Here is a 26,162-nt window from a genome sequence, read left to right on the forward strand (position 1 = left end):
TAGGCTCAGTAACCAGATGAGACAGGAAGCTATCTTCCATGCACTCCAGGAACCTCCTAGACTGCTTCCTCAGGGCTGTGTTGTTTTTCCAGCATACGTCCAGGAAGTTAAAGTCCCCCATTAAAACAAGGGCTGGCAAACATGTAACTTCTGCCAGCTGCTTATAGAATGGCTCATCAGTCTCTTCATCCTGGTTTGGCAGTCTATAACAGACCCCCACCAGAATGTCCGCCTTGTTAGTCATCCCCCCGATCCTTATCCACAGGGACTCTACCTTATCATGCCCAACACCAAGCTCAACAACATCGAAACACTCTCTAATATAGAGAGGCACACCACCGCCCCTCCTTAGTTGCCTGTCCCTTCTGAAGAGCTTGTAGCGATCCATTGCAGCACTCCAGTCATGGGAGTGGTCCCACCATGTTTCAGTGATGGCAACTAGGTCATAGTTTGCCTACTGCACAATGGCTTCCAGCTCCTCGTGTTTGTTGCCCATGCTGCATGCATTGGTGTAGATTCACCTGAGGTGCACCATTGCCCTCACCCCCAACCCTGGGACTGCTCCCCCAGGCTAATCTCTATTGAGCCTCATTTCCCCTCTGTCCCCAAAGAATAAGAGCTTATATTGTCACCTTCTTTAAGGACACTAGGGTATTATCTCCAGAAATGAAGTAACCAGCAAGCTGGCACAAAAGTTACTGAAAAAAAAAAAAAAACAAGTCAAGAATTTAAGCAGATAATTGCAAGAAATGTTTTGTTTTCTTTAAGTACCACGGAAAAGAATTTCAGAATCAGCTTTTAGATTTTATTTTTTTTTTCCCATATTCAAATATATCTCATGACCGCTCCAGACATGAGAGTCCACAGTTCACATTTTCTTAACAGTGTCTTTGATAATTGTTTTTAGCATTCTTTTGCTGGCTGGGGACAGCTCCTTGGGGACTCAGTCCACAGAATCTATTTGACTAGTTTGACTTTGCTGCTCCTAACAAGAATGAATGTCTTTAGCACTGGTGAAGGTACAAATGCTGATGCCTGTCTAATCTGATCCTGTATGCCAAAGTGAACTAAAATAATTTTGTACAGAACAATTATGTACACTAAAAAGAAATCATAATCCATTATATAGGCCTTTGGGGGAAGTCTCATGAGTAAAATATCAGTTCTTTTCATCACAGCAGTTTAAACATTGAAAAATTGGGCCTTGTTACTCCGCTGTGTCTGATAAAGCCTGCAGCTGATTTTTTTTAGGAGTGTAATAAGCAGCATTGCACTAGAACAGTAAGGAGTTCACCACAAGACTTAAAAATATTTGTATTTAGTTGCCAAGTGAGTGCGAGTCATATTTACAAGTGTATAAACCTTTGTTTGGAGGAAGAGATGGTTGTTATCGAAAATATAATTACAGTCACTTTGGTGAACATCACATATCTGTCTATATTGCAAATTCTGATTTCATAGAATCATAGAGTCTTAGAATGGTTTGGGTTGGAAGGGACCTTAAAAATTGTGTAGCCCACCCCCCTCCAATGGACAGAGACATCATTCACTAGACAAAGTTGCTGAGAGCCTCATCCAACTCATCTTTGAACCCTTCCAGCGATGGTGCACCCAAACCTTCTCTGAACAATCTGTTCTTGTGCCTCACCACCCACATTGTGAAAAAATTATTCTGTATATCCAGTTTAAATCTGAGTAATGGCTGATAAAAAGAAAAAAAAAAAAAAGTCAGATTCAGCTCCCAGAATTGCCTAAAGTTAAAAGACTTGAAGGGGTTAGATCTGAATGCAACATACAAAGCACTCTATATTATTTTTTTTTTTTTTGTCTCTGGGGCTTGTTCTGGAGCTTGTTTGTATAGCTCAGGGTAGCAGATTATAGCACGGAATAAATTAAACTAAAGGTATTTTATTAAAACACAACACAAATTATTAAAGGAGACAAGAAAGTCTTCTTGTTCTTAAATATTTAAATACAATTAATATATCTGAATGATTAGATGTATTATCAGAAAGACAGACACAACAATAGCAAACATTACAATTCAAAGATATATTATATATATATATATAAATGATCATAATACCTTCTCAGAATTGCTCATTTTACTAGTTAGCAGAATCAAATCAACTGTGAACATTCAGTACTACTGTTTGATGGCCAGCAGGATACATAGACAGAGGAGGTAGGTAACAGTTTAAATAAATAGAAAATAAAGGTAATTTTGTTGTGATGTCGTAAAGGTAATTTTATTGTGATGTGTATCATTTGTAAAACATAAATCATATTTTAAAACATTTTTATGGCTGTATTTGTCATATGTAGTAGTACCCCTCATTTTTTCTCTACTTTATACAGAGAAACTTGACCTTCTGATTTGATAATATTTTGCTCTATCCTCTCTTCTTATTCCAGAGAGTCTCTGCACATTGAAAATCAGATTAGGAATTAAGAGGTGTCAATTTGCTTTGGTGAATCTAAAAACATCTTAAATATAAAGCCAAAATATTAAAGTATAAGGGATTTTAAAATCAGCTATAACAACAGCCAGAGTAGAATAACAATGCAAGAAAAGCTGGGAATAGTCCACACTGAATCATGTGCCAATACTGGAAAATTATTAAACTGAAATACATAATTAATATATAACTTAAAAAGAAGTTCAGTCTAAAAAGTAGTTAAAAATAATTGAGTAAGTTCTTTAGATGCTAAAATAACTTTCTTTATTTGTACTTTGGAGAACAAGGTAAAATTTAATCCATAAAATCTTGCACACATTATGATAACAACAGTCACTTCCATTTACCATTTCCACTTCTAGTATCTTTTGATTTGAGTGAAAGCACACATAGAAATACCTTGCATTCCCATACCGATCTGCACTTCTTTTTTAATGGGATTACCTGTAATAATTGTTATGCCCAGAAGGTAAGAAGTCCTACGTCTCTCATGCAGACTTCAACTGGGACGCCCAACTTAGGTAAGGAGGGAGTAGATAGGTTGCATGGAGGCAATGCATGGCCCCAGCCCATAGCTAGCCAAAGCAATGCAACTGTGTGCTTCTGTAACCCAATTGGTCTATCAATATAGACCAGGAGTGTTAGATATCAGAAGGGCAAAACTATCAGCAAATCTCAAGCAAATTACAAAGATATCCTCAGCTCTACTTTTTTCTTCTTCTCTAGTAGGAACAGCTAACAGTCTGGTGGTCTAGCAGTTGAGAGAGAAAACAGACAGCATATGATCCTTGCAGACATCACTATCTATAGAAACTCACAGTTTAGAGTTTTTATGTCTGAAAAAGACATACATCTCTTCAGAAAAGAATCTATACGGTAAATTCTCCCTGTTCTCATACATTTCAAAAATATTAACTGAACAAATTTTTCCTAACATCTGAAGACTAAGAATTGGTCTTTCCGGTGTGACTTAGACACTTTAGAATCTGCAAAACATTTACCGTCAAAGGCTCTTATTCCTTTATGCTCTCCTGAACATTTTACCAGTCACGTAATTTTATTTCAGTTTTGCATGGTGAAGATTTTACTTTAAAATAAACAAACAAATAAATAAAAACAGACCAGTGAGAAATATTTGGAAAGCAGTGTTTTGTAACTAACAAGACTTTTTCTCCTGAAAGTAACATTCTTTTTAAAACTCTGTACTTGAATATTGAATAATAACAGTTAACTGTATTTTGTTTTATCTTACTTAAACAGGGAATTAGAGGCAGATAATTTCAAAAGTACTCGTATCTGCTAAGCATCTTCAATGAGGGAGGGTATAAACTATTTATAAATGTATCACAGCTTGGAGGTCTTCATAGCTCCAGTTCACACACTACTTTCCAAGAGATATAGTACCCATTTACTTACTTACAGAGGTACAGTAAAGATTAATTAGTTAATATATGGATATAGCACTTTGAAAACTTTGACCTTTTTTTGAATGCTAAATATTACTTATTCTGGATTGATGCCAAGATACAGTGTGCCATTGTTTTACTACTAGTTACTACTACTCTTTGACACTATGTCCACATACACAAAACCTTTATAAACATAGCTTTCCCTTTAAGCTGTATTGCCTTCTAGCTTTTTTTTTTTTCCATTTCAGAATAGTGTTTAAATATTTACCATCTGTCTTTTGTAGTAGAGACAGATTACCTAATCTCAATCTACTACTGAGTAATTCAGAGACAAATCCAAGTTAGTCCATAAAATGTGCTAGTTGTTATAAAATAGTATATATCTTAAAATGTTGTGGGTTTTTGTTTGTTTGTTTGTTTTTTTCTCTATGCTCTTTAAAGCCATTCAATTTTCCATACTGTTCACTCTGATGTCTTGTATGTGACTGTTATTTTTTGCTTTCACTTACTTACCTTATTTTAAATAAATTAGGTCTCAGTACATTTTCTACATTAAATGGAATTATTTTATACCTTCTTTTATCTTTTTGTAAAATTGTGATGTTAGTTCTTCACATTTAAAAAAAAGTCTGAAAATAGATGTGAGGAGAGTTGCAAGTGTAAGTGGAAAGAGGCCTAATTTTCATTGACTAAGAGAAAAATCTTTTTTCAAGGTAGTCAATAGCAGAACTTCTAGTGATTTCAATACAGTTATTATTTGACACCATCTCTTAACTTGGCATATTATTTTCTAAGGAAGACTATTATATTATCTCAAAAGTCATCCCACATTTCACCTCTTTCTGCTTCTTCCTTGTTAACTTGGATTTTATGTTAAAATTGAGACTCTGGAATATGGACACATTTCACTTTTTTTTCTTTTTTTCCTTTTTTTCCTTTTTTTTTTCTTTTTCTTTTTTTTCTCCAGTGACTGTAATATCCATAATGCACGACGCTGCTGGTTGTTCCTTCCTAAATACTTTTATAAATCATTAGACCTTATAGAGTTGTTCCACCTTGTTACTTCTTTTTATAAATATACATTAAAAATATATATTTTTGGAAGAAGAAAGATGAACAGAGAGATTAAATAGCTTGCATAATTTCATAGTGGATGAAATTTGTGTGATGAACTGAAATTGCCAGCTGAAATATTCTGGGTTTCAAATATCATTTACATATTCATCTGAAGACGGATCAAATCTTAAAGTTTTGTTCATTGCAGATTTATAAACTTCTGTAGTGTTTACTTAATTGGATTCTTTTCTGGGTGAATCAGTTCTCATGCTGACAAAGTATGAGACACACAAGTTGCATCAGTTACATTTTTACCTGTATTTTTCTGCTACTCCACCTCCAAAGTTTTAATACTTCTCATAAATATTAATAAGAGTATGATTTAAAAAGCATTATTGATAGAAAAACATAAAGCTCATTTCTTTTAATTAGTCTTCTTCAAAAACATTTTGGGAAGAAACATTGTTGGGTCAGGTTCCTTCTTTTCTCTAAAAATATAATTAATCTTAATATCACCTTTTCTTTAAAACAGCACAAATTTAGTTAGTAGCTAGATGTCCATACTAAGAACAATTAATATAAAAAAATATTAAATTTGAACCACGATGATAATATCAAATGCAAATCATGCCAAGAAAATAATGCAATATGTAACACTATGTTTTTAGTATTTCCTGTTACCATAAATACCCTCTCAATGAAAAGCCACATATCTTAACTCTGTCATGATATCTGATTACCATGGAGTAATCTTTGGATCCTACAAAGAAAACACACTAACCTGTGTCTTGTTCCAAAGAAAGGCTGTACGAAGGTTTGGAGATTATTATCTACAGCAGACTCAGTTCAGCATTGTGCTTAGTGAGCATGAACTTTAATTTCATCATAGAGTTGCTCTCTTTGCTTTCACTAGATGGCACAGGGAAGCTTTCTGTGGTTAGCTATTTTAACATCATTTGTGGTCACTTGCTTTCAGAAACTCCTTTCTTCTTTCTTATCTGTCTCCTTCTTGACTTTCTTTTCAAAGGAGGAGTTTAAGTGGAAAAGCTCTTTTTTTTTTTTTTTATTTTTAACTTGGAAGAGGAAGACATTCGAGCTCATCTTCAAGGAAGAGATGTCAGTGATTCAGATGAACAAACTTTCTAGAAAAAGGAAGCTTTCAATTAGAATAGCTCGTGCAGTGCTATACCATGTACTGATCACCTCAACATAGACTGAAATGCTCAGACACTTTGAACTCATTTAGAAAATTCTGTTTCTGATAAAAAGAACTGTATTCCTGATTCTACTGAAGTTGAAGTCTTTAGGTGGTTTTACAGCTTTCTGGGGGATAAAAATGGCTACTGTAAGTTCATTATGTGACTAATGCAGGCTGTTCTGCCTGAAAATATATTTATGCTGAAGTTATGCTGGAGAGCTTTTAGGGTCCTAAATCCAATCAACATGAAGCAAGAAATGTAATCTAATTGTTGTTTCCCCAGACTAGATGCTAAAAGAAGCCTGAGGCAAATTCTGTTCCCTGCTACCTCATGTTTTAGAAGTAACATTGACATCACTCACCTGGGAAATCAGATTTTCCCTTCTCCTTTTACATATTAAGGCCTGGATATCTTTGACCAGAGGCTTTTCCTCTTCTACATCCTCATCACTGTCTCTAAGGTCTATTCCTTCTTACAAGCACTTTAACAAGTGAGTTACTAGATTATGGGAAGTATCTTTCCTGTCCATTTGGTGGTTTTGCATGAACATGCTTTAACCTCAATACTGCCACATTATACTAAGTTTGATTTAAAGGATCATGTACAAGAAACTGCTCACACTCACATAATCTTTGTAGGAGCCCTATCTGTTATTTGTGCTTATGCTATATTAGTCATGTTTAATCTTTAAACATATTAATTACAGTTCCAGAGTGCATTCTGTTCCAGGTATTTGTGCACAGGTCTTGTCTGAAAATGGGCTGAGTATGCCTTATGGAGTCAGTGCATCCAGGTGCACAGATAGAATAAAAAATAAAAATAAAAAATCTGCAAATCATAATACATGCTTTAATCTGAGGTGATTCTGAGCATGAGTTAATGAGAAGTTGACCAAAACTTGAGGCATGAAGTGATTTTATGATTGTAGTGTTTCTTGGGAAGAGATGCCCGGAGTAACTGTAATTCTTTGGTGACTCACATAAACTGAGATTTATGACTGTTCAGTTCTATTTGAATGCAACCACACTTTTATTTCCTGAAATATTACAGGATATAAAATTACTAATTATTATCTATACTTGTAGTATATATAGGTTATATAATGTTATGTTATTTTATACCTTATTATATCATATCTTATTATATCTTATTATATTATATATTACTTATATGTTACTTATATATTACTTGTATTAGTATTACTTATATTCTTATTATTACTAATAACAGGATGTTAGTATACGTAGTGGAATAAGGACACGAATTTTCACTTGTGCATATGCTTTCATACAACATTTAATTCCGGTGTTTTTCTTCTAAGATACATTACTTCCATAAAGTAAGAGCTTCTTTAGAAACATATTCACTCCTTGTGAATACAAACTTCTTTACAGTCTATTTTGCCATAGGAATGGCTATTTATTATAAATCTATTTGTAGTTCTCATTTTGCACACCTTGCCCTGTTAAATACTGATGGTCATGTTGTTTGAACATTATAATAATGTCCGTAATTAAAATTTAGGTAATATATGACTTCTGTCATAACGAGAGAGAGCTCCTAATCCTTCAGTGTGAAAAACTGTATATTAAAACTGTATATTATTTTCCTTTAAATTAAAGCCAAGTATATTAATCAAGTTTATTTTCTATTCAGAAAAAAATTGAAGAATATTTCATGTAGTAAGCAATTATTCATGGAAGAATAACAAAATTTTTCATAAGTTTTGAATGTGATGGACATTTGTGTTTTTACTGTACCTAGCAGTTAACACAATAAGACCTCAATCTTGATAGGGACATAGGCTGTGATAGCAGTATAAATATTTAATCATGTTAATTAACTTTAAAAGGAGAAATCAAGTAAACTATGCACATAAGGTGTCTGTTAGTTTGTCTGAAAGAGGACTCAGACAAAAGTATACGTGTGAGATGTAAATTTGAAGCTAAGAAATAGAAATAGCTATTTGAGGTCTATGTTGTACTTTCACATACTTAAATTTTAAAAAATGGCCCTCCAGTATAGGGAAGTACTATGTAGGTACAATTTTATGTAGTAGGCAGCTAATTAAAACAGTCTTAATTCTGTAATATTTCACAGTAGTGAAGAATGCTAGCAAGATGTGATATCAGAAAGGACTGCTGTGAGACTGAGCAAAAGAGGAAAGGGAATACAATAGGAACTGAAAAGCAGGCTATTAACAAGAATATGCAGTCAATTCATTCACAAGAGGAAAAAAAAAAGATTTTATCAATAAATCTAAAGTTTTTTTTTTTATGAATGTGCAATAGCAAAAGAAATATTAGAGAAAAGTAACAAATAGAATAAATTAATAGCAAAGAACTGTTCTTGGACTTTTACAATGATTTTTGCCCTCACAGTTCAGAAAAGAAATCTGAAGATTTTATTCAAAAGCAAGGTTTTTATTTTGGGGTTTGTTGGGGGCCAGTGATGAGTGATGAACTGGAATATTATGGGTACCCTTGGACAAGTAATACTAGGACATATCAAATGACTATATACTGCTGTTTAGGAGAAAAAAAAAAAGAAAAAAAGAAAAAAAAAAACTTTAGTCAATTACGCTTAGAGAGTTAGAGAGTTATTTAGCTGAACAGGTACCAGGTGTCTACTATAGTTTTAGCAGGTTCTACTGCAAATTCACTGTAGGGGTGTGTTGCTTGTACTGAATAATTGTATAAGTGAGTTGTGTGTCTGAAGACATCTGAGATGTCCTGGACTACCTCTGGCCAGCTGGACCTGTCAGTCCAGAGGGTTGCACAAGAGTAATTTATCCTATCTACTAGACTTTTGCAGAAGTCTCAAACACCTTAGGATATCTCAAAAGGCACTGGCTGCTTCTGTTTAGGAAGTGTTTCAAGCCATAAATCACCTCTGGCTATAATGGGTGCCTACAAAAGAACTCACATTTACATAGTTAGCTACATTGAAAGATCTTAGTCTTTAACTGCATTCTGCTTCAGTTATCTAAACATGACAGCACAAAAGCACATGAGATGCCCTAGGTTGTCAGGCCTGACAACACAAACTCTGCCTGTGATCTTCTGCAGTATCAAAGTGGGGTGAGGTGGGACACTTCTGAGTACCTCCATGACATCAGTCACTTGTGTGGGGGCCAGAAGGTTGAACAAATAAACTCCTTTTACAGCTAGGTGAGAGACAAGCACTACCTGACAGTGATTTATCAGATTTTCATGTAGTTACCAGAAACAGACCACCTGCACCATCTTCACAGAATCACAGAATCACCTAGGTTGAAAGAGACCTCCAAGATCATCTAGTCCAACCTCCAACCTAACACCAAGAAGTCCTCCACTAAACCATAGCACTAAGCTCTACATCTAAACGTCTTTTAAAGACCTCCAGGGATGGTGACTAAACCACTCCCCTGGGCAGCTCATTCCAAAGCGTAACAACCTTTTCAGTAAAGAAGTTCTTCCTAATATCCAACCTAAACCTCCCCTGGCGCAACTTTAGCCCATTCCCCCTCATCCTGTCACCAGGCACGTGGGAGAACAGACCAACCCTCACCTCTCTACAGCCTCTTTTAAGGTACCTGTAGAGTGTGATAAGGTCACCCCCGAGCCTCCTCTTCTCCAGGCTGAACAATCCCAGCTCCTCAGCCATTCCTTGTAAGACTTGTTCTCCAGACCCCTCACCAGCTTCGTTGCCCTTTTCTGGACTCGCTCGAGCACCTCCATGTCCTTCTTGTAGCGAGGGGCCCAGAACTGAACACAGTACTCGAGGTGCGGCCTCACCAGAGCCGAGTACAGGGGGACAATCACTTCCCTAGCCCTGCTGGCCACACTGTTTCCAATGCAAGCTAGGATGCTGTTGGCCTTCTTGGCCACCTGAGCACACTGCTGGCTCATATTCAGTAACATTAAAGAACATCTAGATGACTACCTCCAATGTAAATATCTATACTGAAAAGTTAGGGACAGTGATTCCCAGTCCTCTTTGTGAAATATATATATATTTATATTTATTATTATTATTTGAAATGTTTGTTTCACTTCAGCTCCATTGGAAAGAAAACTGGCAATAGGACAGCACACAAAATGAACAACATTTCAATGTGTCTAAGTGGCAGAAAGCATTTTATATGGTAAAAAACTTAATTCCATTTAAAGCTGTTCTTTTAAGCCTTCACAGTGGTCTACAAAAATACATAACAGTAACAAACTCTGACAATATAACTTTGTTAGGAGGAACAACCAGTTTCCAGATTGATTTGAAACCTTTTATCTTTGACATTGAAGTGATACCACAGTCACGAGTGGTGTTCCCAAGGGGTCAGTATTGGGGCCCATCCTCTTTAATATCTTTATTGATTTGGATGAGGGAACTGAATGTAACCTCCATAAGTTTGCAGGTGACAACAAGCAGGGGGGAAGTGGAGATTTTCTGGAGAATAGAAAGGCCTTGCAGAGGGACCTGAACAGGTTGGAGCAATGGGCAGAAGCCAGTAAGATAAGGTTCAACATAGCTAAATGCAGGGTCCTACACTTTCATAACATGCAGCACTGCAGGCCTGGGGCAGAGTGGCTGGAAAGCTGTACATAGGAAAAGGATCTGGGGTTGTTGGTCTATGCTGAGCTACACATGAGCCAGCAGTGTGCCCACGTGGCCAAGAAGGTCACAGGCATCCAGAAGGACCAGGGAGGTGATAGTCCCTTCTACTCAGCTCTGGTGAGGCCGTACTTTGAGTACTGTGTTCAGTTTTGGGCCCCTCACTACAAGAAAGACATCGAGGCCCTGGAACCTTGTCCAGAGAAGGGCTAGTGAAGGGTCTGAAATGCACGTCCCGTGAGGAGCAGCTGAGGGAACTGGGATTGTTTAGTGTGGAGAAGGGGAGTTTCGGGGGAGACCATATTGCTCTCTATAACTACCTGAAAGGAAGTTGTGGGGAGCCAGGGTTTGGCCTCTTCTTGCAGATAATTGGTGATAGGACAAGAGGTAATGGCCTCAGATTGCTCCAGGGGAGGTTTAGGTTGGAAATTAAGAGAAATTTATTCTCAGAAAGAGTGGTTAGGCATTGGAACAGGTTTCCCTGGGAGGTGATGGAGTCACCGTCCCTGGGGGTGTTTAAGGAGAGGTTGGACTTGGTGCTTAGGGACATGGTTTAGTGGGTGACCTTGGTGGTAGGGGGACAGCTGGACCAGATGATCTTGGAGGTCTTTTCCAACCTTAATGATTCTATGTTATGAAATATTTTTTTCTCAAGAGACAAGCTAAAGTTAATGCATAGGATTTTTCTGTTGTGAAAGGTATGTTTGTTAAAGATGTAGAAGAAAAAGTGACAGGACACCAAATTTGTAACTGGGAAAATTTAGTCTCTTTTGCATACTCACTTTTTGATGCATGTAAATAAGTGATTTGTCTGACAGAGTTTCCTGGCCTGCACTGACTTGAGAATAGTCAGCATTTGTATTTATATGTTGTGATATATATCACTTTCATGCCTATGAAATGTAGTATTGTAATATCACTTTCTATCAGATGACCTAGTCAGAATGAAAGAATTAATGTCAATCAATTGAAAGAAACTTCAGTGAAGAAAAATTCAGACAAATATATAACCGAATTAAATTTAAACTACATCATCAAATATTAATTATTAAAAAAAAAATGTCCAGGGCAAAAGATAGAGAGTTTTTTGTCTTGAAAAAATAATGTGTAAGCTTAAATAATAGTACTTAGATTATGTATTGAAATAAATATTCTAAATATCTAGAAAAAAGCATGAGAAAAAAAGATGCCTTTTGTTGAAGATTAATTTCCCAATGAAACAGTTTTTATTCTAACTCTTGAACAGTTTTTATATACATTTATATATATATACTCAAAGGAAAATTTAGTGGAGAAGGATGTTTCCATTCAAGAGGGAGATAAAAGAACTAGTGTACATTTCTGATAGAAATAATTCAATGTGCTGGTATCAGATTGGGGGCAAAAACTTTCTAAACCATGGTGTCTGGGATATTTAAAGTAATATTTTAGTAACATCGAAATGCAATGGCAGATATATCTAATTTATTGTTTATATTTAGAGTGTGAATTTGGGCAAGTCATATAGCATTTTTATGTTTATAACATAAATGTTTAGTTAATTAAAAAAAGAAGGTACAATTAATAGTAGTCTGATTCACAGATTCACGATCTTCTAAAATATTTAGTTACCGATCAAAATGTTATCCTGTACAACTTCTGCTTATCTTTTAATCTTTATTTCTTAGTGTCCAGAATAAGTGTTCTCCAGAAATGGTATGTATAGTATGATCTTAGACCAGATCAAAAGTGCATGTCAGTGCTGATGTATAATTGTCTTTTTGCTTTTTTCAGAAGCAGCACAACTCCACATTTGCTATGTCCATTCATGCTTATAGTATTAATTAAAACAAAAACTAAAACAAAAACAAAACAACTTTTTTTTTTTCCCCATAACAGTCAGTGTTGCTTGTATCTAGTCTCCAAATAAAGATTTCCACAAGGTAATGATTCCGTTTGAAAACATAGCAATAAGCCATGCTTAGTGACCTTTTCAATTTCCAATTACAAAACTGTCATTTTCGCAGTGTTTTCACTTACTTTTCTTATTCTTTGCTTCTGTTCATTCATCAATCAATTAAAACTGCAATTTTTTATTTATTTTATTTTATTTTTTTTCAGGCAATAAATTAACTGTAATGCTTACAATCCTCCTGGCACATATTCCTTTGCTGAGAACAGACTGGATGTTTAAACTGACAGAGCCAAGCTCTCCCATGAGTTTAACTGTGAAGCTGTTAACTACCCACCATCTCCATCCTCTCTTTCCTCTTATTCAAAGTAATCAAATCCAAATCAGGGGCTATTTATTGTTTAGTAAAGCTCTATTTGAGCTGTACCCAAAAACCAAGACAGATATCGAGCCTAAACTTAGAAATGTAGATATATAAAATATCATCATCATCTATAGCTTTTATTTCAGACTTTCACATGTTAAACAAGGCTTCTTTGTTTTGTGGGGGAAAGGTAATGAAATGACAACTGAGGTTTAGTTTTCTTCGGTTATAGTACCTGTGGTGTTATTCTGATCTTTTTGTTCTGCTGTAGAGCATACTCCTTTCTTATGAGGAAATACCAGGTGTGGATCTGTGTGCATGGGTTAACAGTCTGCAAAATTTTGTGATAATATAATAATCTCACTCCCTGATAACTTTTTTTTTTTTTTTTTTATGTATCTGTCATTGAATTTGGATTATGTAGGGGACCAAAAGTTTTGTTACAATAATCTAAAATACAATCAAATGTCATTATTCAGAACAGAAGATAAATAAAAGCCAAATTTAGGAAGAAGTTTACCTATTTAGTTAATTGACAAAAGTTATTCGTTGATTTACTACTTGAATAATCACGCTAGAATCAGTAGAATGTGGTAATATACAACTCTACTTGAATTGCTACATTATTTTGGCAATCAAGAACAGATCTTCAACTGCTGTTTTAACTACATTCAAAATGTTATCCTTAATTTTGAGACTAAATCACTTTATTTTTCTGATTATTTGATACTTTACAGTGTTTTTGTTGTTATTTGCTCTAATATGTTTCAAGAAATTCTTTCAAAGTATTTCCTATGGAGAAAGACAGTCACTTCTCTTCATTAATAAATGCTTAGGAAACTTGAGCATTTTATTCCATACAATAGAATTTATGTAATAATATATTTTTAATGACAGTATTTTGCCTTTTTATTTACTAGATCATGTAATTTCTAGATAGACCTGAAATTCTAGATATTTCTAGAATTTCTAGATATTCTAGAAATTTCTAGATAGACCTGAAAATGGTGGCTTCAGTTATCTGAAATGTATTGTAATAACTCAAGTGAGGAAAGTTTAAAATTTGAATCATTGTTTCTGATCTTGGTGCCTCTTTCTTAGCTTTCCCTTTTAGTTCTTTGTTTTCTTTGAATGTTCTTTTACCATGACACTGCCTTCACCATATGATTTATTTATTTATTTATTATTATTATTTTATTATTTATTATTTATTATTATCTATTTATTATTTAATATTATTAATTTAATTAATAATTAATTCGATATTATTAATTATTTGATGTCATTTAATATTATTTATTATTTATTTAATATTATTTATTTTGTTAATATTTATTATTGATAATATTATTTATTATTTATTATTTATATATTGTTATAAAATTAATTATTTATTATTAATAATTATTAATAATTATTAATATATTATTATTTAATAATATTATTTATCATTATGTCTTATTATCATTTATCATTATTTATCATTATGTATTATTATTATTATTATTATTATTATTTATTATTATTTTTTATTATTATTATTATTATTATTATTTTCATTCTGACACTTCTTTCCAAGTGAGTACTCATTAGAAATATTATTACTGTTGTGTTGGTCTGTTTCTAAAAAAGTTTAGAAAATTTAGTTATTTTGCCAAATAAGCTTTCTCTTCCCCTTTTTCTGGTGGTTCAATGAGATAATGAGATCTTTTCCATTCCCTTCTCTTCCCCTTCCTTCCCTCTCCTTACCTTTCCTTCCCTTCCTCTTTATAAAGCTCTAATCTATATATACTTATATATATATATTTATATTCATAGAATCATTGAATGGCTTGGTTTGGAAGGGACCTTAAAGACCATCTAGTTCCAACCCCCCTGTCATGGACAGGGATGCCACCCACTAGACCAGGTTGCCCAAGGCCTTACCCAGCCTGGTCTTGAACACCTCCAGGGATGGGGCATCCACTGCCTCTCTGGGCAACCTGTTCCAGTGCCTCACCACCCTCTGAGTGAAGAATTTCCTCCAAACTTCTAATCTAAACCGCCCCTCTTTTAGTTTAAAACCATTTCCCCTTGTCATATCATTATCTGCCTGAGTAAAAGTGTTTTTTTTTTGTGTGTTTGTTGTTGTTGTTTGTTTGTTTGTTTGTTTTTATAAGTCCCCTTTAAGTATTGAAAATTTGCATTGATGTATCATAACATCCCCATTTCTCAGCCTTTCTTCATAGGAAGGTACTCCAGCCCTCTGATCATTTTTGTGACTCTTCTCTGGACCCACTCAGATAGGTCCTCATCCTACTTGTGCTGGGGGCACCAGATCTGAATGGAGTACTTTAGGTGTGACCTGTTGGCCATTCCTCTGTTGATGCAGTCCAAGATGCAGTTGGCCTTCTGGGCTGCAAATGTGCACTGCTGGCTTATGTCAAGACCTCTTGTCCAAGTCCCTTTGGATGGCATCCCTTCCTTCTGTTGCATCAGCTGCACTGCTTAGCTTGGTGTCATCTGCAAGCTTGCTGAGAGTGCACTCAATTCCATTGTTGATTGTTTTTGAGAAACAGTACTGGTCCCAGGATAGACCCCTGAGGACATCACTTGGCACCAGCTTCTACCTGAACACAGAGGCATTGACCACAACTCTGGCTGCAGCCTTTAAGCCAATTCCTTATCTACTGAATGGTCCATCCTTCAGATCCATCTCTTTCAAATTGGAGATCAGGATGTCATGTGGGACCATGTCAAAGGCCTAAGTCCAGGTAGATAACATCAGTCGGTCTTCCCTTGTCAGCTGATGCAGTCGCTATTCCTAAAATCTGGCAGCAAGTTGGTATCACACTGTGGACATTCTAACATGATCTAACATGATTAAAACACATTAATTTACACTAGAACTGAACCTGGAGAACATTGTGATGTACAGGCAGTTTCTGTGTATAAGTCCAATATGACTGAACTATTCTTCAGATAGTTCACTTTCATTAAGATAATGTTCCTCTGTTCCTTTTTAAAATGTTTCTACATGCATGTGAATAAACTCACCATTTGAAAGGTCATCTAGTTTCTAGGGTGATTCATTTCCAAATTATTTAGAGTGTTTTTGTTTTTTGTTTGTTTGGTTTTTTTTCTTCCCTTATTCTGCAAAGGCAATGAAGAGGTAATATTTTCAGTCCCTAGGGGGTTCAACTTTGTAACCAACAGCTTTCTTTTGTATTTTGCCCCTATGACTTTACAATACATCCATTTTTCACTCCTGTTTTTCTCCCTCTGGAGAGTTATATCTACACTTGAGAGAATAACGTATACTGCAATCACTTTACATCATAATTTAACTAAATAGATTTAGTCTGGATGATATGTGTTTCTCTTTGTGTTTCTCTCCCACTTCATCTTTTGGTGCAACAGAAGACTGAAACCATGGATCTAGTGTGAAAAATAGTAAACCTATAAATGCTTCGAATCATAAAAGAACAGAAATATGTAGTCATGTGTGACAGATGCTTCTTTCTCTGTTATCATAATGTGCCAGGAAATACTTTCTGAGTCACAGAGCCCTAGTTGTGATCAAATTCCTACCAGTCCGATTTACTCTGTGTTATGTATTAACCAAACTTTACCTCAGTCTATTTATAATGCCCCAAAGTGATATGTCTTCTCTAGTAAGATTATTCCAGTTTTTCTACTCTTTATTCCATTTTTTTTGAAACTCTGTGCTTAATTTTCTGTTCTTAATTTAGTGAAGTGGAGATAACTGAGGATTACTTTTAGCTGTATCAATATTTAAAATGGGAATGATAGCTTTTAAGCCAAGGCTTTGTGGTTATGCAAATATTTCAAACAATCAAATCAACATGGCTGCTCATAGGATCCTGATAATTGTAAGATGCTGTAATCAGAGTTCACAGTGAATACAAGTGAAGGGTAATATTGTTTATTTTCAAGTTCAAGTTAGTTTCAAGCTACTGTTCTATGAGTGAATTTTAGGAACCAAATTACCTGGAAATTGAGTGTTGTTTTTTTTTGTGTTTTTTTTTGTTTGTTTGTTTTGATTTTTTTTTAATAATAATTCAGAAAACGAAGCTGCAGCTTTATTTAAAGATTCTGCAGCTTCAATTTCTGACCTGTTACAAAAACATACTCAGTTTTTCACAGAGCATTCCAGGCATTTATTTGTTTATTTATTTATTTCTCTAGAAACGTAGTTTAAAAAGAACATCACAATGTCTACTGGGATTAATATTAATGAAACAGATTTCCTGTCATTAAAAATTTTTCCCCAGCTAGTGAAGGGTAAGGAAATTTAGGTGAGCATCTCTGGAGAAAAGCTTTGAGAAATAAATTGGGGAAAAAAAAAATCATTGTTTGCAGCAAAATTGCATTTGCACTGTGGCTGCTGACATTTTACTTACTCTTCAACTTGGAAGTCTAAGTCACACCAGCCTTCAAAAAGGGCAAGAAGGAGGATCCAGGCAACTACAGGCCAATCAGTCTCATCTCCATCCCTGGAAGGGTGATGGAACAGCTCATCCTGGAGGTCATCTCCAAGCATGTGGAGGATAAGGTGGTGATCAGGAGCAGTCAGCATGGATTCACTAAGGGGAAATCATACTTAACATATTTGATAGCCTTCTATGATGAGATCACCAGCAGGGTGGATGAGGGAAGACAATGAATGCAGTCTACCTTGACTTCAGCAAGGCTTTTGACACTGTCTCCCATAACAACCTCATAGATGAGCTCAGGAAGCATGGGCTAGATGAGTGGACAGTGAAGTGGAGTCATAATTGGCTGGATGGCAGAGCTCAGAGTGTTGTGCTTAGTGGTGCACTCTATTTGGAATCCTGCAGCTAGCGCTGTCCTCCAGGGGTCAGTACTGGGCCCAGTGTTCAACTTACTCACCAAACACCTGAATGATGGAAGGGAGTCCACCATTAGCAAGTCTGCTGACAGCACAAAGCTCAGAGGAATGGCTGATACACCAGAGGGCGGTGCTGCCATTCATAGTGAACTCGATAGGCTGGAGGGATGGGCTGAGAGGAATCTTCAACAAAGGCAAGTTCACGGTCCCGTACCTAGGGAGGAATAACCTCAAGCACCTCTTCAGGGTGGGGGCTGACCTGCTGGAGAGCAGCTCTGTGGAGAGGGACCTGGGGGGTCGTGCTGGACAGCAGGCTGACCACGAGTCAGCAATGTGCCCTTGTGGCCAAAAAGTGTCCTGGGGTGCATTCAGAAGAGTGTTGCCAGCAGGTCAAGGGAGGTGATTCTGCCCCTCTACTCAGCCCTGGTGAGGCCACACCTGGAGTATTGTGTCCAGTTCTGGGCTCCCCAGTACAAGAGGGACATAGAACTACTGGAGCAAGTCCAGAAGAGGGCTGATTGATGATTAGAGGACTGGAGCTTGTGTTGTATGACAGGCTGAGAGAACCGGGCCTGTTTAGCCTAGAAAAGAGAGGACTGAGGGGAGACCCCATCAATGTGTATAAATATCTGAGGGGAGGGTGTCGGGAGGATAGAGCCAGTCTCTTTTCAGTGGCACCCAGTGACAGGACACGAGATGAAGTACAGGAAGTTCCAGCTGAATGTGAAAGGGCAATTCTTTACTGTGAGGGTGACAGAGTACTGGAACAGGTTGCCCGGAGAGGTTGTGGAGTCTCCTTCTCTGGAGATATTCAAAACTCACCTGGATGCCATCCTGTACAACATGCTGTAGGTGATTCTGCTTGGCAAGGGGGTTGGACTAGATGATTTTCAGAAGTCCCTTCCAATTTCAGCCATTCTGTGATTCTGTAAAATCCTGTGGCTTTTTTTTGTTTGTTTGTTTTCTTTTTTTTTCCTGATTTCTTTTGGGAAGATAATTTTCAGATTTATAAATTGGGCTTTGGGTATGTGAATGTTAGACTGATAATAGTTTTTTTTTTTTCTTTTTTTAAGAAAAAAAATGAGTAGAAAATCAAAAGTGGGGAATATGGAACTTATTCCATTAAACTCCAACAATTATTTATACATATATGTGTGCGTATGTATATATATAAAGAAACAAAACAGGTGAAAATAAAAATCATAGCTGTCACAGCATAGACAACAAAACAACAACAGCAAAGCACTTGTATTCAGCTTCAGGAAAAAAGAAATCCAAAATAAACAGCTCAATCCTGACAACTAAAAATTGCTATTCTCAGTTTCAGCGAACTTTTGCATTTTATTTTTGCCTGTTGTGCAGGCATAAAAAACCTAATCAGCTGAGTAAGAAAAAAATAAACAAAAAAAAGGTAATACAGACCCAGAAAACATTAAAAAAAAAAAAAACACTGACAAGTAATCCAGTGCTCTGATGATAAATTGAAATCTGCTAATCACAAGTTTTTACACCTGATCGGATGCATAGTGTTAAAAAGATGAGGAACTTACGCAAGTCAAGGCTTTCATGTATTTTCTTTCTGCTTCCAGTCATTTTTCTAGCTGGTCTTTCAAGTTTATAATTGTGCTCAAAGTTCCACATCAATTTAAAGCAAAACCAAGAACTCCTATTTTCACTAGACTAGATGATGCCATAGGCCTGATTCTGGTTTAGATTAGCGAACTCAATGAGTCTTTTTAGATGGCTGGGAATGGGCGCACTATCTAACCACATCCCAGTTTTGCACTGAAGTGAGATGCAAGCTAGTACAAACTCCCTTCTTTGCCCAGTATCTTAAATAGAAAATAAACGAGTGGCCACCCAAGGCAGAAGGTCTGCATTGTACCAAACAGAGTGACTTTTGGACAGTAGGTATAAACTATATTTTTGACCAGTGGTGCACTATGAAAATAAATCTCCTTACTGATTCTAACAGCTTTTCTGCAGCTGATTCAGAAGATCCCATTACATCTCACCAAGTTGCTTCACCTATCATTTCTTAGCTTTGCTAATAATTTGCAATGTGTATTACTTACTAATTCAGCTGTGTTTTCCACTTTGTCTAGTTCACAAGCGATGTTTGGATTATTATCTAGTATAAAATAACTTCATGAATTATGGTCATGCTACTGTGTGTGATTTACCATGATATACTATGATGTTCATAAAATGACCGTGAAAGTAAATATATCTCACTTACTAATTGTTTGTTTTGTGTTTGTTTATTTGCTTTTTTTTTTTTTGGAGGAGGTGGGGGGGGGCTTAATAGTCAAGAATTATATGCAAAAAAGGTTATCTAAACTTAAAGTAAAAAATAAATATCTGAAATATTAAAAGTGAAATTGGTGCATTTCGCAAGTAGCTTTACTGCTACAAAACGTTGGTATTATGTACATTTTAACTTTTGCCACTTGGCTAGAAATTTTTCATGTTTTGTAAAGAAGTGGTATCAGAATTCTTATTTATACTCTAGAATCAAGATATGCTACTGCCTGAGTATATGTGTCTGTTCATGGAAGACGTAGAATGTCCATGTACGTTGTTTACATATATGTGCCCCTAGGAAATATGTGTCCTCTACATTTTCCTTGGGCACTCATATAGGTAAGGTGCTGGCCTAGTGAGTGTTCTTTAATGTATTTTATGAGGGAAAAAAAGCAAAACAAAACAAAACAAAACAAAATCCAACTTTTTATAATAAAAATTCCCAGCACTACAATTTATTTTGGCCCAAGGCAATTATAATAGCAAAAATTTTCCAGATGAATTTCCCTGAAACTTTTATTTTGTGCCACTCCTTTTGTGAAGTCTGAGGAGAAAGCTGTAGAGGAAGAAAAAAAAAAATAGATTTTAAGGGAGGAAAAAAATAAAATTAACATATTTAAAATGTTAAAAAAAAAATTAAAAAAGTCATGTAGGTGAAAAACCATTCTTTCTTTTCATTGTTCAGTAGAAGAAAAGAGGGAATTATTACTTTTTTTCAGAAAGAAAAAAAAAAAGTCCTTGCATACCTTTAATTGCATGTTCATACAAAACTGAAAAACATACATACTTACAAGACTGAAAACAAAGTATGATTTCAATTAAAGCAGAACTCCTGGTGTGCTTCAGCAAACTACAAAAACCTTGACATCATGCAGATTTTTCTTCAGGCTTTTGCACGTCTATTTTTGATCCTATTTTGACTGTTTTATATACCTCGTGCTTAAGGCTACCCTCTCTATTACATTCCATGAACAACTGTGATGCTTCTATTCAGTGATAAGAAAAAATACTCTCTCTTATGTTTTTAACATATTCTGGAAATATAATAAAGGAGATAACTGTTTAGAACAGTGTGAACCTCTTTCACAAAATGTAAATTATAAATCTCCATCCAATGGACTAATCACAATGCATTAAGCATCTTTTCTGATAAGCAGGAAAATTGCAGAGTGAGATTCAGACAGATATGACTAACAGAATGCAGAAAACTGTGTGTATGGGGAGAGGTACTATTTCTAAAGAGGCTCTAATCACAGGGTTTTAAAAGAAATCCTTTTTGCAGAGGATTAATTGCACTGTGAAGTACATTTTCCTGATCATCAAAATAATTCTCTTTGGTACATGTGTGGTCTGTTATTATACTAAATAACAGGGTGTGGAAGATACCAGAAAAGAGATGGTGTGTTTTATGATGCCTCTGGATATAAACAGTTTATAAACTACATTTTTGGGGTGAAATTTTAATAAATAACAATATTTTACAAAGTTGTTATTGACTGTAGCTATTAAATTTGTCTTAGAACTTGGTTCTCTGAAAGTTTGTTCATATAGTTGGAAGATTTTGTTTAGTCATTCTTTTTGAAAAAGCTTTATCCTTTGTATGCATTTGCACTGCTTGAATTATTTTACAATTAATTTAATGTAAGTTTTTATTTAATTATTAAGGGTACCGTTCAATTTTTTCACAGTTAATACAAATTGCACTGATAGAACTTAAAATGTGACATATTTGTTGCTCAGAGACAGAAGGAACCTTTTTCACATATCATCTTTATCAAGCAGGAGAGGAGTGGCACAGTTACACCTACATTAACCTGTCCAACCCCCCAGAAGCTCATAAAATGAACGCTTATGGCTCTTTCTGTAAGTAGGAATCATTTTCCTTTCAAGCTGTTAGAGGATTTCATGATATAATTCTAACTGAGACCTTCCCCATCAAAATTTACCTGCATACAAATAAGTATGACCCCTGGGAACAGTAGAGTACTACTTTCTAAAAATATTTGATGTTCAGAGACTTCTGGAAAAGCAGTAACTCAAACTCAAAAGCAAGCAAACATATATTTTTGTTTAAGTAATGTAGAAACTTTAGATAACAGATTAATATGAAAATTTACCAAGCAACTAACATGTATGACTTTTTGTTCTCAGTGACCTCCAAAAACTAGGGAAGAATTATTAGAACATAGTCTGATTATGGTGTTATGTGCACAGTATAGATGTGTTTGCATATTTTATGTCAAGTAAGCAATGAATAAAAAGTATAAACAAGTACTGAAACTCAGGAACTTCTCTCCAAAGTCAGTCTCTAACCCAAGACATACTTTTTTCTTTGGTGTACAATGGACATGTCTATACTAGTATCTTAGTTTAGATTTGGAGTGAACTTTTGAAGTGAATTACATGATTGCCTCTGTTTAATGGAATTTGTCTCAGAAGAATTTCAGTCCACATGACCAAAGGAGATTAAGTCAGAAATTACACCCTTCACCCCCCTGCCATACACCCACCCTAGATATGAATATAATGTGGAGATTGAGTGCTTACACCAAAAGGATTTGGATCTACAGACCTACTCATTCTGGGCCTCATCAATTTCTAATGTAGTCAGTAACACAACTATTACCTGAAAGATGGAATATTACTTATTGTTTAGTTTTTAGGCTGTTCTCTACAAAAGGAAAAGAAAGATGTAAATTTGAACAAGCATTGGAAGAGAAGCACCTAAATCTAGGCCTACTGCTTCTCAAGTACTCCATTAACACTAGACCAATCTTACCATGAAGATGCTTCATTGCTTCAAAGCAATTTGGACTATACTGTGTTTTAGATACACACATTTCTTCTCTGAATGCCTTCCTTCACGTAGTAATGTAATCAGGAATATGTTAGGAAAATCAAAGGTGTGTTTTCCTCTTCCAAAATTTCTTTTATCTTTGTAACTTCAATTTTTTTTTTGCCTTGTTCTGAATTTGCCATCTGGAAGTATCATGGCAATGCAATATAATATTCAATAGGTTTACATTTACAGAACAAGGTTTGAAGAAAACCTGTAGGGAAAAAATAATTTATCTCCTGCAAAGAAATGTATGTAATCAATGCCATCTCATTTGGCTATGTGTTGCAGTGTAATTTATGTGTGATTTTATGGTAAACAATAGAATCATTAATTATTATTATTAATAATAATAATAATAATAAACAACTTTCATGAATATTTAATCTACAGTTCATTACTCCATAGAGAGTTGCATCTTTTGTTGTTGTTGCTGCTTGTTTGTTTGTTTTTCATACAGAAGAATTTAATGGCATAATTCTTATGTGGAAAAACAACTGAATATGTGGGATTCACCCTTCCCCCCAAAACTTTTAGTATTGTTTTATAGTTTTTATATAGTTTTTTATATAGTTTTTTATAGTTTTTTATATATATTTTTTATAATACTTTTAGTATTTTTCTTCTCTTCTTAACTTCCTTCTGCAGTTAAATATGTTTGTTTTTGTTTTAATTATATTTTCGTGCAACTAGCTGCTTGGCCCAAGAGACTCACCGTTTCTAATTTTCTAATTTCAGTGTTTATATCTTTCTTCAGGGTTAACATTTTTATTGTGGAAGGGTAAAATAAAGAAAGCAATGTTGATGACCTTATATATCAGAAATATCAGATTTTTTTTTATCACTCAATAGTCTGCCATCTTACTTTAAAATGAAGCCTAAAGATACTTAGTAGTCTGATCCATGTGGAAAGTTTAAGTATCTTCAGTACTAAAATCATATCTTCACAGTATCATAAATTTATCTACCTTCCAAATATATGCATACATGCTGAAAATCTTCAGACTTGACAGGGTTGTGGGTTAATATACTGACAAAGATATATCTACGGTGTTTTTCTCCCTAGTTTTAAAATTACTTTCCTGGTTTCTAATTGCAATTGAGTTCAGAAAGAAATAGAACTGTTCTATTATTATTGTTTGTATTTTTATGGAGAATGTTATTAGATTTCAAGACATACTGTGCTATAGAACTCAAGCATTGTAGGCTTTGACAAGGCAGAAAAATTCTTAAGATGCATTAACGAAATCAAAGTTGAACACTGTAGGCCTAAACTACTGCTAATTTCCTTTTCTGCGGTAAGAAGATGACTGATATCTCATGTCAGCAGAATGAAAGCTTTTGAATCATGAGTAGAATATTGAAAATAAAAATGTGTTAAACTTTCCCATGGGAGATATGTTTCATTATAATAAATTCTTTTGTAGTGGTCTGATTACTGACCTTGTAATTTCAAACTGTAGGTAAAATTATAAACTTGGTTTAAGCAGTCCTTTGAGAACTACCCTAGATATTTTGAGCCGTTCACTAAGAATTTTCTGGAAACAAATTTCTGAAAGTGGTTAATGACATTAAACAAAGCAAGATAGAATATTAAACAACTAGATGACAGGAAAATGTGGAAGGACTTGCTAAACCATGAGCCATAAACAACCTGTGAAAATCATATCCATTGCCTGGGTCAGTATTTCACATTATTCAGTCTTTTTCTATGATTGTTAGTATTTACTTGAAATGCTATTTGAATAATCAAATTTATTTTGCATAATGCTGGAAGACTATCATGAAAATGTGGTTAATCTATACCAGAGCAAACCACACTTTCAGTGTTGAGACTCAGGATTCGGACATCTTCTGTACTGTTACAGAAATTTTAGCCACAAGACATTTAATGTCTCTATGAATTAAAAGTTCAACTGATCTCTCCTTATTATTATTATTATTATTATTGTTATTGTTATTGTTATTGTTATTATTATTTATTAATATTATTTAATATTCATAGTATTTACATACTGTGGACATTTATTTATGATAAAAGCTTATCAGAATGACAACGCTGTGCACTCTTACACACTTTTTCAGTGATGAGGGAATATTCAAACCTTTTGTGCTGTGTTTTTATTATTATTATTTTATTTATTTTTATTTTATTTTATTTTATTTTATTTTATTTAGAAGGCAGCTGATCAAGCAACACGTCTGTAATAAAAGAAACACATGTTCTGAATGCAGCCCTTAGACTTATGCTTTTACATATATTTATCAACTGTGAGATAAACAGTTTCACATTACACTGAATCATAGAATCATAGAATGGCTTTGGTTGGAAGGAACCTCACAGATCATTTAGTTCCAACTCCCTTGCTATAGGCAGGGATGCCACCCACTAGCTCAGGTTGCTCAGTGCTTCATCTAACCTGGTCTTAAACACCTCCAGGGATGGGGCATCCACAATCCCTCTGGGCAACCTGTACTCACCATCCTCTGAGTGAAAAATTTCCTCCTAACCTCTAATTTAAATCTCCCCTCTTTCGGTTTAAAACCATTCCTCCTTGTCCTGTCATTATCCGATTGAGTGATAAACTGTCTAAATGACAGAGCTCAAAGTGTTGTAGTGAATGGGGCTACACCTGGCTGGTGGCCAGTCATCGGTGATGTTCCCCACTGCTCAATTCTAGGGCCAGTCCTATTCAACATTTTTATTAATGATCTGGTTGCAGGAATAGAATGCATCCTTAGCAAGTTCAGTGACAATGCTACACTGGGAGGTGTTGTTGACTATCTGGATGGACGAGAGGCCATTCAGAAGGATCTAGATAGATTGGAGACTGAGGCAATCATCAATGGCATAAAATTTAACAAAGATAAATGCTGGGTGCTGCACCTAGGATGGAGCGATGCAAGACAGAGGTACAATCTGGGAGACAAGTGGCTGGAGAGCAGCTATACAGAAAGGGGTGCAGGTCAACAGCAGCTTCAACGTGAGTCTGCAAGTAAAGCAAGTAAAGGAAAATGCAGTTCAAAAATTCAAAAGCTAATTCAGCCCCTTACCCACAGTTCTAAAAATTACATGGAACTCTTTTAACTAATCAGTGAGAAAGACAACTTACTGCATCTAATTTTATTAGCATGGAAAATAGCCTGAAGAACTGAAAAGCATTATGAATGGGTTCCACATAAAAACAAACAAACAAACAAA

At 35.1% G+C, this 26,162-nt stretch overlaps 1 protein-coding gene across 10 annotated transcripts in view; it reads left to right on the top strand.

Moving 5' to 3' along the window:
* MGAT4C (MGAT4 family member C) overlaps nt 1-26,162 on the top strand; it is a 412,384-nt gene that overhangs the window by 296,313 nt on the left and 89,909 nt on the right. The window contains exon 1 of one of the 10 annotated variants that reach the window (XM_080588168.1): nt 20,119-21,987. The exons of the other annotated variants lie outside the window; for them this stretch is intronic. Coding sequence (XP_080444294.1) covers nt 21,976-21,987 — 12 coding nt within the window. The 5' untranslated portion in view covers nt 20,119-21,975. Of the gene's footprint in view, nt 1-20,118; nt 21,988-26,162 lie in introns of those variants that run through there. 10 annotated transcript variants of the gene reach the window in all.

This window comes from Anser brachyrhynchus (genome assembly GCF_964034855.1).
Source record: "Anser brachyrhynchus genome assembly, chromosome: 1".
Lineage (NCBI taxonomy): Eukaryota > Metazoa > Chordata > Aves > Anseriformes > Anatidae > Anser > Anser brachyrhynchus.